Source organism: Lepisma saccharinum, chromosome 3 (assembly GCF_977018435.1).
Source record: "Lepisma saccharinum chromosome 3, izLepSacc3.1, whole genome shotgun sequence".
Taxonomy (NCBI): Eukaryota; Metazoa; Arthropoda; class Insecta; order Zygentoma; family Lepismatidae; genus Lepisma; species Lepisma saccharinum.
The window spans coordinates 119000995-119014166 of NC_139231.1; the positions used below are offsets into that span (position 1 = coordinate 119000995).

The 13172-nt window shown below is 39.1% G+C and overlaps 1 protein-coding gene across 17 annotated transcripts in view; it reads right to left on the bottom strand.

Annotated features, from left to right (window-relative positions):
- Positions 1–13172, bottom strand: part of ATP8A (ATPase phospholipid transporting 8A1) — a 293688-nt gene that overhangs the window by 97450 nt on the left and 183066 nt on the right. The window contains exon 1 of one of the 17 annotated variants that reach the window (XM_083119297.1): positions 12940–12970. The exons of the other annotated variants lie outside the window; for them this stretch is intronic. Within the exon in view, the coding sequence (XP_082975423.1) occupies positions 12940–12955 (16 nt within the window). The 5' untranslated portion in view covers positions 12956–12970. Of the gene's footprint in view, positions 1–12939; positions 12971–13172 lie in introns of those variants that run through there. 17 annotated transcript variants of the gene reach the window in all.

The window sequence follows — 13172 nt, forward strand, 5'->3', positions numbered from 1 at the left end:
TAATTTACGTCGCTCTTCTGTAAATTTGGCCTAATCGAGACGATGAGGATGACGATTAGATGAAATCGATAAAGAGAGGTCCAAGAAGGAAACACCCATGCCCAGGGCAGAAATTGGCCCTTTTGGTGGCGAGATAGTGAATCGACAGCTCAACGTGCTCGGCAACAGACACATTAAACGTAAATAATCCGACACCCACGTCATTGGTATGTCTGCAGTAAATGGTAAGTAGGATTTTCTTATTTCTTCGCATTTCTGCCACTTTTGGCTAACCGCGATAAGATGAAATGGATGAAGGAAAATCACGAACTAAGGACAGCCCACAACACAAGCCCCCCGGAGGATTATACTGGCCATGAGTCCAGACCCCAGACCTTTGCTAGTCTGAAAAATGCAGTCCAGGGTATACTACAAACCCAGAAAGGGTTACCCCTTATACCTAGGAATTATTGAACATGGATAAATTTCCGTATATCTACACTGTAATTTATCGGTCTCGAGCAAGACGATTCTCGGTCTCGATTCCATCTAGGTTTGCTTTAAGTCCACTTTTTGCTCAGATAGGCTAATTGAGACTGGACCTACAGTTTACAACCCGGAATCAATCTGCACTGTGCTTCCACGGGGAATCATCCAAGGACCCCTTCGTAACTCCCCAATACGCTATCAGGGAAGGGGTCTCGTTCTTGTCTCGATTTCCAAACAATGGTGGTGTGGAAATTTCGAGACGAGCTAGAGTTCGTTCCGCTACCACCCTACCGAATTACTGAGCTTCGCCTAACTTCGACTTCGATGCAAAAGAAATACAATGAAAATAAACTGCTCGCTGAAACTGCGGAACTCGTTTCTAGAGCAAATATCTTTATTTGTTTACTTCATTACACACAGCTGGATTAGATTGCTTACTGCATGCATTACGGAGAAACTGGCGACTCGCCAGGAACGCCGATGAGGCAAGCCGTTGGCTTCAACTTTCGAGTCGTCGTGGAGATTAAACCTCTTTAGAGTGAAAATCAGAAAAACGGCATCTTCCATAATGAGTCTGTTCCTCGAATGAATAACTCAATTTTGTTTTCCATCGGTTTCGAATCCGTGCTTCGCTCCTCAGAAACACGAATGAGCAACACCGACATGCACTTATTTATTCTATTCATTTCAATTAGAACAAGCGTCACTTTAATGCATACTAATGGGGAAAGGAAGAACCACTCACGTTTACGAACATCACTCATTGATTGATTCATTGGGTTGGTTTTACTTCGTTTTTCTGCTACTTTTGCCAAATCGCGAAGATGAGGATGCGTGATGAGACGATATGATGAAATTGATGAAGAGACAGAACACACATGTGCAGGCCGGAATTCGAACCCCCGGGACCCCTGGAGTCGTAGTACGCTGGGCACGAACATCACTGAATACGTTTCTTCATTCTATTTCATGCATCGTTGTACAGTTACTCACTCACGATTTGAAAAGTGATTATTATTTCTATATCTATCAGATTTCTCATTCATCGAGAAACAATGGGGGCGATTGTGTGCCAAAACTAAAACTATGGGGGGGGGGGGGTAGTTTCTCCTGGTAGACAATGCTTAGCATTAAGAGGCCATAGTGTGGGGACAAAATTGAGAAAAAAGTGGGAGGCAACTGTCCAACCTACACCCTATTTGCCGCCACTGTCGAGAAATGATTTGAAAGGCGTGTCCATGCACATTTCAAATCATGTGTGAACATGATAAATGAGACACCCTGTATTTGTATTTTGGTTATAACGTCGTTTTTCTGTCTTACTTCACGTTAATCGTGACGGTGGGGATGAATGATAATTTTCTTGCAAATAAATAAATATGTATATGAAGATCATAAGATTATATTGGGTGACTATTTATCTTCGTTATTTGGGTTATATGAGAACTGCATGATTCGTTTAGTCGTTTGTATATTGTGTTTCACTGACATGCATTTAATCACTTCTCCAGTCCCATCATCGTTAATAAACGACGTGTAACCTAAAAATAGACAATAACAGCAAAGTCTTTTCGAAAAATCAATGCAAGGAGCCAGATGATCTTGCAGTGCGTGTGTAGAACAGAAATATGATTCAGTGTTCTAACAATTTTATTCAGAGGCCTGTGGTAGTTCTGTGTGTATCGAGGAATGAGGACATCTATCACAGGGATTTAATCATTGTGATCGATCGGTTTCGCATAATATAACATTTTTGCATACACACACTCACGAGTCCACCCGGAAAATGCGAACTTTCAAATCGATTTGCAAGCAAAATTATATGTTCAAATACATTTATACCGTTGGTAATATTAGTCGACGGGCATTTGTAATCCCGTGGGTTTTTGAATGAAGGAAATATATGACTACCGGTAATACGTTGCTAGTGTGGTACACAGTAACGTACTACCAGGGGTTTTGCCCGCAATTGTGGCAGAAGGCCTGTGTGACGTCATAAATCCAATACCGCTTCATGCACTAACTAAGAAAATCCATCATAACTCCTTTAATAGTGGTTTTGGGATTTTGTTTATAGATACATGTTTTGTTTAGAATTAAAAAAGGAACAAAATTGATTCTTACAGTTTTTTTCATATCTCGCACTGTTATGGAGATATATCTAGTGAAAATATTTCGTGCCCTATTCTGCAAGGATTCTATGCATATTTTACATTTTACTTGACATTCTGGCATATAAAGGGGGGAACATTACTGCCTGTGATATTTAGTTGGTGCCTACTATTGTGGCGTATTGCGTGTGTGATATCATACATCCAAGATGGCTGCCTCTGCAGACATTAACAAACAAAAACGACCAACCTCCTTAACTCATTTAGGAGTAATTTTGACCATTTGTAAGTTTGTTGGGTTTTTACACGAAGGGAAGACATGTGTATGGATGATGCTTTCATTTGGAGGCATGCAATCATGTATTTTTGCTGTATAATGTGTCAGAGACCTTACATGTCTTCCCAAATTCAAGATGTCTGCCTTGAAGGTTCTGCACATGAAATACTGTTCATAACCTGATTTAGAGTTCGTTTATCAGATTTTCCAGAGGCATTTTCTGTTAATAAATAACAAGTGAAAGATATTAATTATTATTATTATCATTATTATAAATATTATAGTAAAGGAGTAATAACATCGCCTGTGAATTCCGCATTGTCTTTTGAAATGTAAGCAGCTCACCTGTCATCAAGATTGAGAGTGGTTGTAATCATTTGGGAAATATCATGTCATCAATATAGTCACTTTATTCAAATTCCTCGTAACTCTGATCTGAGTCTCTGTCCTGTAAGTCAGTGTTTTCACACTTCATCTGTACTACAAAGAGACAGTTCAGTACGTCGCAGGGACTGATCCTAACATATGTAGGAACATTTCCTCTTTCCGCAACCACATGCCAACTGTAATCTTCTCTGAAGTTCTAGGTAGTGTGAATATGACAAGAATGATTTCTTTGTCATCTTCATTTTCTTTTTTCTCCATTCAGCAGCCTGTTGGGCTGGGTAGATTTGGATGTTTCTTTTCGGCTTTTATTTCACTCCAATACTTGGAAGTAACTCCTCCTGGTGAAAGGTGTGAGGGTCACTTTGGCGGCAAGGTTCACACTATCTATTAATGGTATCCCAGTTTGTGTTTGTACTTGCAAAGAAGGTAAAAAAGTGCTTGTTGAACGCATTTGGTGGCGCAGAAGATGATGTGCTTGAATCTCTTGCAAATCTAGGTTATCCTGGATTCGATGAACAAGATGACAGAATGAAAGAATGAATTTATTCATTTTGCTTCTCGTTTCTGCTACTTTTGGCTAATTTCAAAGATGAAAATGAATTATAAAATGAAATAGATGAAAGGACAATCACATATGGGCAGCACACAACTCAAGTCCCATGGGTCCAGACGCCAAAGCATTAATTGATTGATTGAGTTGGTGTTTTATTTAAGGCTAATTGGGACTGGACCCACAATTTAAAGTGGGATACGAACCGCTATATGTGCCTCCACCGGGTAACGAGCTCGGGACCCCTTGATTACAAGGCAACGACGGTACCAGTGCCATCGGGGAGGCCCTAGACGTTAGAGCAATGTTAGTCTGCAAAATGCAGTCCAGGGTGTTTGATATTTTGGTGTCTCTTACTCCCCGAATATGATGACAGGATTTTCAATGACACCAAAATCAATTATTTCGGCAAATTACGATGGTATCTGTTCGCGAAAAGGGATGTTCAAGTTTCACGTCTTGCTCCAACCAAAGTTCCCCTTACACTTTTTATCAGGAGTTATTTCCAAGTATTGGAGTGAAATAAAAGCAGAAAAGGATCATCCAAATCTACCCACCTCAATAGGCTTTTGTTGGGAAAAGAGAAAATGAGGATGACAAGATCATTCCTGTCATATTGACACTGCCTAGAGCTCCAGAGAATGTTGAATGAGGAATTCACAGGCGACGTCATTACTCCTTCACCATAATATGGTAGGGTCCAAAAAGTAGAAAAATGGAAGGGTAAGACCTGCACGATCACCATAAATAATCAACAAGGAATGTAACTCACTTTACGCGCTTAGGCAACAGTACTGCTAGTGTCAAATAGGCCCGTGATTGAAAGGTAAACAAAACACAACATATCAGAACAAGAGTGCCTCATTCTGTATCGATCGCTCATTGTGATCGGAGGACAATCTCTTGGTAAAGTGTTCAATGTACATTAAGAACCTGGCACAAAGACGTCAGCGAAGAATCAACACAGACTGAAGTCACGGCAGCGTTGACTGTGCCATAGTCATTTCCAGGCTTTGGTGACGGTTCCAAGACACAGTAGATGTTCAGGGTAGGTCAGAACAAGGTTGTCAACGAGTAGCAATGCCACAACAGTGCCGATATCTGGCTTTAAATGAGGGCCTTCCCGATGGCGCAGTGGTAGCGGCGTCGCCTTGTAATCAAGGGATCCCGGGTTCGATACTCGGTGGAGGCACATAGTGGTTCGGATCACACATTAAACTGTATGTCCAGTCCCAATTAGCCTTACTGTGCATAAAGTGGACTTAAAACACCAAATCAATCAATCTGGCTTTAACTGCACGACGAAACCGGACGATGCCTGCAAGACAACTGTCCTCAAAGCTTGCAGCCACCTCAGGGGTTAGAGTTTCTCTCGCCAAACTGTGCACCGGAGACTCTCAGGACAGCTGGTCTCTGTGCGTGTCCCGCTTGATCCAGTGCACAGAAGGACCCGCTTACAGTGGAGTCAGCATCATCGAAATTGAACCCTGAACGAACGGAGGATTTGAATTTGAATTTAAAATTTTGGGTGCGTCAGCACTTAGGCTATTTTGTACCCGTCACATTATACGGGGGCCAGCCCCTTACCATTACAAATAACAACTCTAACATTGCATAACAAAAAAATCTGAAAATATTCTGACTTCTGTTAAAAGCTGAGGCTGTAAACGGGCACTGAGCACACACAAGGACAAAATCAGAACAACACACACACACACAAAATTATACTGGCCATGATGCCAGTCGCCAGAGACTCGTTCGTCTGCAAAATGCAGTCCAGGGTGTACTGCGTAGAACGAACGGAGAAACGTGCTCTTTCACAGATCAGTTCAGATTCAGTTTGCACAATGATTCCCGTCGCACATTCATCTGGAGATAACCTCGATCACGATTTACTCCAAGGAATATCGTAAAAAGAGATCAGTTTGGTCGAGATGGAATACTGGTATGGGAAGACATCATCCTCAATGAACGTCTCTGCTGGAGGTACTCTTACTGCCCAGAGGCACAGAAACGAAGTACTTCAACAACATGTGTGACTTTTGTTTTCAGAGGCGCAGTCGGCTCAGATTTCAACTTCAAGGATGAAAAGATGATAATATATGTGCGCATCGAACCAAATTGGATGACTTTCTTGAAGGTGAATAAATCCACCGCATGGACTGGCCACCAAGGTCCCCAGACATAAATCCTGTAGTGTCTTAAGGAGACTCGATCCTCCACCAAAGATATTTCAGAGCTCCGCACTCCTCTTCATGGGAAATGGAAGCAGCTGCCTGTAGAACTCTTGAACCACCTTGTAAATAGCGTTCTATGACGTTGCAAGGTTGTGTAGCTGTTAGGGGTAACTTCATCCCATACAAACCTCTTTTTTTTCGTCAAGGAAGTATCTTCTATTTTCTTATTTCTTGCATGTGTCTCTTTGCACTAAAAAACAATTGTTAATGTCATGCATTCTACTCTATTGTATAACGTTTTGATTAATTTCCACTATGTTTTATGCAGTTCTGTCATTTTATTAATAAAATATTTTCTCATATCTTAGTTATGCTTAACTTTTGTACACTACTGTAGTTATAAAAATTATAATAATATTTTTCACTTTTTTAATTATTAACATGAAATGCCTGTGGAAAAATCGAACTCTAAATCAGGATATGGACAGTATATCATGTGCAGAACCTCCAAGGCGGCCATCTTGGATTTCGGATGTCATGTGTGGTTTCTGACACAATGTAATACATGATTGCATGCCGTCAAATAAAAGCATCCTCCATACACATGTCTTCCCTTCGTGTAAAGACCCAACAAACTTACAAATGGTCAAAATTACTCCTAAATGAGTTAAGGAGATTGGTCGTTTTTGTTTGTTAATGTCTGCAGAGGCAGCCATCTTGGATGTATGATATCACACACGCAATACGCCACAATAGTAGGCATCAACAATATATCACAGGCAGTAATGTTCCCCCCTTTATATGCCAGAATGTCAAGTAAAGTGTAAAATATGCATAGAATCTTTGCAGAATATTGCACGAAATATTTTCACTAGATATACCTCTATAACAGTGCAAGATATGAAGAAAACTGTAAGAATCAATTTTGTTCCTATTTCAATTCTCAACAAACTATGTATCTATACAAAAAAAAAATTCCAAAACCACTATTAAAGGAGTTATGATGGATTTTCTTAGTTAGTGCATGATGCGGTAGCCATTTTGGATTTATGACGTCACACAGGCCTTCTGCCACAATTAGAATAGAATAGAATAGAATAGAATAGAATGGTCTTTATTTAAGCAGGCGTGTTTCGGCCTCGAGGCCGTTCTTACAACCAACCCTTGTCAAAGATACAATAAATGAATGAAAATATAGAAGAAACCCACATTGATCATGAGAATACAATAAAGATAATATAAAGATCATACAATAATAAAATGATACATTGAATTGATAAGTATAAAAGATAAGTAATAAGTCTTCAGTAGTTCATTGTGTGTGTGCGGGGGGGGGAGGGGTGTTAGGTATGCATTGTGTGATGTGTAAGTGGGGGCAAAACACCTGGTAGTACAGGATTGTGTACCACACTAGCAACATATTACCGGTAGTCATATATTCCCTTCATTCAAAAACCCACGGACTATAGAAATATTGATATATGTCCCTGGACTATATAGTACCTTAGAACATGGACATTTTGTCATGTTAAACTAGAATGGTAGTATCTTGCTTAAAAATTTTATTGTCATGGGCAATCAATCTCAGATACTTCTGTTTATGCATTCTTCCTTCTCCAGTCTCTCATCTTCATCTTCAAATCCTAAGTCATCCATCCATACCAGTCTTCATCTTCCTGCCTTTCTCCCACGGTATGTATGGCTTTCTCCTTTAATATCTTTCAATGACCCGCTCATGATTTTATGTAATTATATTCTGTCCTTTGCTATTTACTTCCTCTAAAAACAACTGATAAGCGCCAAAATGAACAGTAATTACTCGGAAAGATGTGTTGAGTTGAATCTACAGGGAGAGGGGCGAAGATGATGATCCCCCTTCCCCCAAGCTCTTAGTCCTAGATTTTTTGACATACTAAGCCTATGACTATGCCTAACTATACTGGTGAATCCAGTGTGGATTTTCATATTTTTTTTTGCTAACACAGACAATGTGATTCTTAGTAGAACATTTTTGTTTGTTTTTCTTCCTTTATGTTACACATGTACACCGTTATTTTTATCGCGGCAATGGGTTCACTTGTGGTCATTTTGAAGGAAAACAATTAGGTGGATTCGAACTCAAGACTCTAATTTCCTCAGTGCTACGTGCTAATATCTAGACCACATAGGAAGGCTCGATTCCTGTTCCTGGTAGGATACACCTATTGTTAATGTAGATCAGGGGGAATGTAGGTTAGAATAGATTCTCGTGGCGGTGAGGTGCCGGACTAAAATTCGCCTCTCTCAAGTGCCATTTCTGAATCAGTTGGTGTGTTGAATCTGTTCAAGAACAGAATTCTAATAAGTGTATTTGCACAAGAGAGTTTCAATTACGACAAAAGGAACAAGGCAGCTTTCGACAGAGATATATCCAAATCCCTAACAGTTTTAAAAATAAAATACTCGTGTTTAACATAGTACAGTTGAATATAAAACGAACCCCTTTCGCCAAAAAGAATATTTACTCGTACATTCAAACAAGAACACATGTTAGAACGAAAAATCTCCACTTCCGTATAAAACAGAGAAATGGGCAGATATTTGAAAAATAGGTCCTCTGGTATGTCGCCTATTTAAACGACTACTTAGTGTACTTAGTCACTAACATCTATTTTTAACGTTATTCTGAATAAACATTTCTTTCTGTGCAAATATTTCCGAAATTGACGATCTACGCCACTGAAGCATAGAAAACCCCTGTGATTGGGCGCTGCGAATATGGCTCGCAAGATCTGGACGTCCCTCACTTGGCTGCTACTCACCGATTCATTTAGCCCTTTTCAACTTAACAGGAATACAATTTGCTAACGTTTAAAATTCAGTTATAATTTACGGAAAATTTTCTGTCCTGCTAATTTTTTAAAATCAGGCTTACTCCTTATTTGATGAGCGCCATTCAAAAGTTGCTGCTGGGCACAACTCTACATTACGAGCCGGACCCTGTGGCTGAGTGGTTAGCACATCGCGCTGCGACGCCAGGGGTCCCGGGTTCGAATCCCGCTCGGGCTTGGTTGTTTGTTAATGACCATTCATCAATTTCATCATTTCATCACTCATCCCCATCTTCGCAAATTAGCCAAGAGGCACAAAACGCGAATAAATCAATCTAAATTACGAGCGGAGTGGTTAGAATAGTGCGCTATGACGCCACGGGTCCCGCGTATGGGTGTTAATTATTCATTCTCATCGTCGCGATTACTTAAAAGTGGCAGAAAAGTGATGCTAAAATTAAAAAAATGAAATGAAATCAAATCTAAATTACGAACCGTATTGACCCAAGCAGTTTGTTGCTAAACGCGTACACGTGCGCAGAGTATAATGTTTGGAATGACGAAACTATTGGTTGTGATGACTAAATATTTGTATAATGTTTGTTGGTAACTCTTATTTGTTTATATTTACCAAATAATTTAGTCAAAATTATTGAATTAGTAATTATTACCATCCCTTCTTTTTATTACGAAAAATCTTTAATAAACGTTTTTCGATTAATTCAGATGAATCTCCTTTTTTGGATAAAATCCAACCACTGAAGAGATTTAAAAAGATAATTATATAACGCTTCTCAAATTCAGTGGTTACAAGCGCACTACATGGAGGTACCCTACCAAAGAACACGGCAACCTCTGTTTTGGAAACAACTCATAAATTATTACACGAGCTGCAACTGAACTTCGCGTGCTGCTGCCCATGCTGGCTAATCCAATCACTGGAGACCGGACGGAATAATGGCTACGTGTTCCGTTGGGCTATCTCGTCCTGTATCGCAGAGAAGGAGAGGACAAAGCAGTAGCGAGTACAAATTACACGCTACAAATTCGGTCATAACCAGAAGCCTTGGGGAAGAAAACAAATTTAACGTTCTCTAAACAAGCCAAGGTAATCTGCGATCACCGAAGAGGAAGAAAAAAATGAAAAGAAAACAAATATTGGTGACACCTCATGATGTTCGATAAACCTGGTTGCAACAGTGTGCCTTTTGGAAAGGTATTCCAACACGCAAATCTCAGTTTGTTGTTATTATGAGATCAGTAGAGTTCATATTTCAAAGGATCGGGCCACCTGCACGAACTTCCGGTACTGAATGTGCTTCTTCTTTCGCAAAAAAAAGAGAAAAAACGCTCATGATAGAAAATTACTCGTGAGAAAACAGAGAGGGGTCGCCCTGTGACCTTTTCTAGCGGCTTCAGCCAGAATTGTTATTTTATGATTGTTTACTGATTTGATTGAAGGTCATTATTATTACGGCAAGGCTAACCTATCATAATGGAGGAAAAACTATCTCAGGAAAAGCAAGACTTGTTACAGTTCGAGAGTGTATACATATGTGGTGACGTTAAAACAGTTTTGATTGATTTGTTGTCTCCAGTCCAATTTATGAACAGAGGCTAATCGGAACTGGGAAAAGTGGGAACCGAACCACTGCGCCATGTGCCCCCACCGGGTATCGAACACGAGAAAACTTGAGAAAACTGTTTTGAGACACAGAGGTCTGGCTGTACTTTCAAAGCGTGCGACGAGCCTCCGAAAAAAACTTATATAGTTATAATTTTATACAGTCAGTATGAAACCTAACTCACTCACATTTTATTTTATCGGGACCCGGATGAAAAAGTGGCAACGATATCGTTTTGTTATAAGGGGTCACGGGTTCGATATCCGGTGAAGGCACATCGGATCCCACTTTGAACTGTATGTGCAGTCCCGTTAGCCTATTTTGGCATAACTGGACTTAACCTGCGGAAAACGGCAAAATCTTTAGTACCAGTGTGACAGACTGTGTTACTAAAGTGAGCAACGGCCGCCTTCTGGGTTGTGAATATTCTGAACAAGTATAACTGTCTTACTTTGTGGCCACAACATAAAAAAAAGGTAAAGTGCTCCCCTGTACTTAGCACCACGCCATGAAGGCGTATAGGGGTGGGGTGGGGGTAATGACCCACACTTTCTTGATCCGGTTGTGAGTGGGGGTGATGTGATCAGCATCACGCCCCTGACCGCCTTTACCTCCCAGGGATTCCCCCAGGTACCCATGTCATTCGACGCTGGGTGGGCGCTGGAGCCGCTTCCAACGTTAGAAAAGTTCCCGGATTTGAACCTTGTGGCCACAACATGAATTACGATAAGTAACGTGTTGTATATGTACGGTGCGATGAAGAATGTTTAGAAAAATCTGCTCGTATTGATGTCCATACTGTGCTGTGAAAGTTTTTCTGTGTAGTTATGACAATATAAATAATACATTGTCATAACAACATTTCAAAAAGGTTAGGCTAAGTTCAAAGTTCTACATTTGTGCAATATTTATAATAAGTTAGTCATAACAGTTATTTTTGACTGGCAATATGAAAAACAAATATCTTCAATCATATGTGTTCTTTCAGACAAGAAAGATATGATATATTCAAATTTATAATTAAATTTATTGAAATTGTGTACATTTGCATTGGCTTCAAGGTTTATATACAAAGGTCAACTCTTTAAAATTGTTCAATGTATAATATGATGTCAGACTTGGTATTTTGTATCAACATTCAAAAAATGGTAATTGTAATCATTAGATAAGTATATTGTAATATACATAGTAAAATAGCTGTAACAGAGCAAATATGTACATTTACAACACAAACATTCAAGCTGTTAAGCACTTATGGACAAAAATATAAAACAAAAACAATTGAAGATTGCACATACTAAAAGATTTGGCTTGAACTAGTTGCTCTGAGACTAGTTGTCTGTGACTTTGTAGGAAGCTGAGGATGGAACAAGAATAAGGACAGATATATCAATATGGGATGGTTATATATGTGTATAATAATTGTTGCTTTTAAAGATTAAACTTGGCAACATTATAATAACTTGGATGGTGAAGTGATATAGAAGCCTTTTATGACTTGAATGAACTTTGATCATGATATAATCTTATAAAGATTTGAAAGTTATGGAAGGACACTGATATGTATAAAAGATGCCATGTTGATTTTGAAGCAGTGAATAGGTATCTGTTTTCATCTGGCTTAACGAGCATGCTTGTAAAGGTTACAGTTCCTCAAATGAGTGCTTGGAGGAAGGTTGCATAGAGTGACACTTATATGTTCTACGTTTGGATGTGGTTTGGTCAGATGATGAATCTTGAAAACTGAAGCTCAGAATTGTGAATACAAAGACTTGCTTTATCCCGGAAGGAGATAACAAAGAGATATTTTCTTCTCAAGTATAGCATTGATATGTTATAAATGCTCTTGTAATTTTGTTGTTTCTAGTTTTCTTTTATCAATTTAATAATTATAAAGGTATTTATTATTGTTTGAACATAAACATTATTCATTAGTATATGCAAATTTAAATTTCCTTTTCAATATAGCACCATAGCTACTACCTAGTGTGCTGATACTGAGTTTGAATTATACTGACTTACATTGTTAAATAGTATGTCGACATACTGTGTGTGTGTAATGTCTAAAATCAGTCAATTTAAATGTCACTTTGAATATCAGTGGTGTGTGTGTGGGGGGTGGGGCATTATCACATAGGCAACTGACCCAGTCACACAATTCTATACAAAACACTCATGGTTGTATGATGACTTTAGTATTCCACAGGAAAAAAATTCAGCATATATGAAGTCATCACTTAGAACTTTTGGAGAATCTCACAGGTGCAAAATATATAACTGAGATTATACATCGGAAGATATGTCAACACATTCTGCTACATTTCACGAATTTCTCTGATGAACCGGACTTTTATCAGCTTATCAATATTTTTACTGCAATTCGCCACACTCACAACACAAAAACCTTTAATTCCAACGCAAAATATAAACTGTGAACCGATAACTTTTTTCATCAATATTAGAATAAATCTGCAATGTAAGCAATACAAGATGAATAACCAATAACTTATCCACAAAGAAAAATGTATCATTACCTGATTGTTCCAACATGTTCGAATGTCGATCGTGGTTGACAAAAATAACTTTACTACACACAACAAAACACAGCACTGTCAGAAGCACACGCTCGTCTGTTAAGAAAGTCCCAAGGCTTCTTTCTGTTATTAGGCAACACATGTTCATTAATATTTACTGCCGAAGTCGTGAATAGCTGATTCATATTCGTTTCCTGCGTGACGTAATCAGCAAAGTTCCGCTCAATAATGTC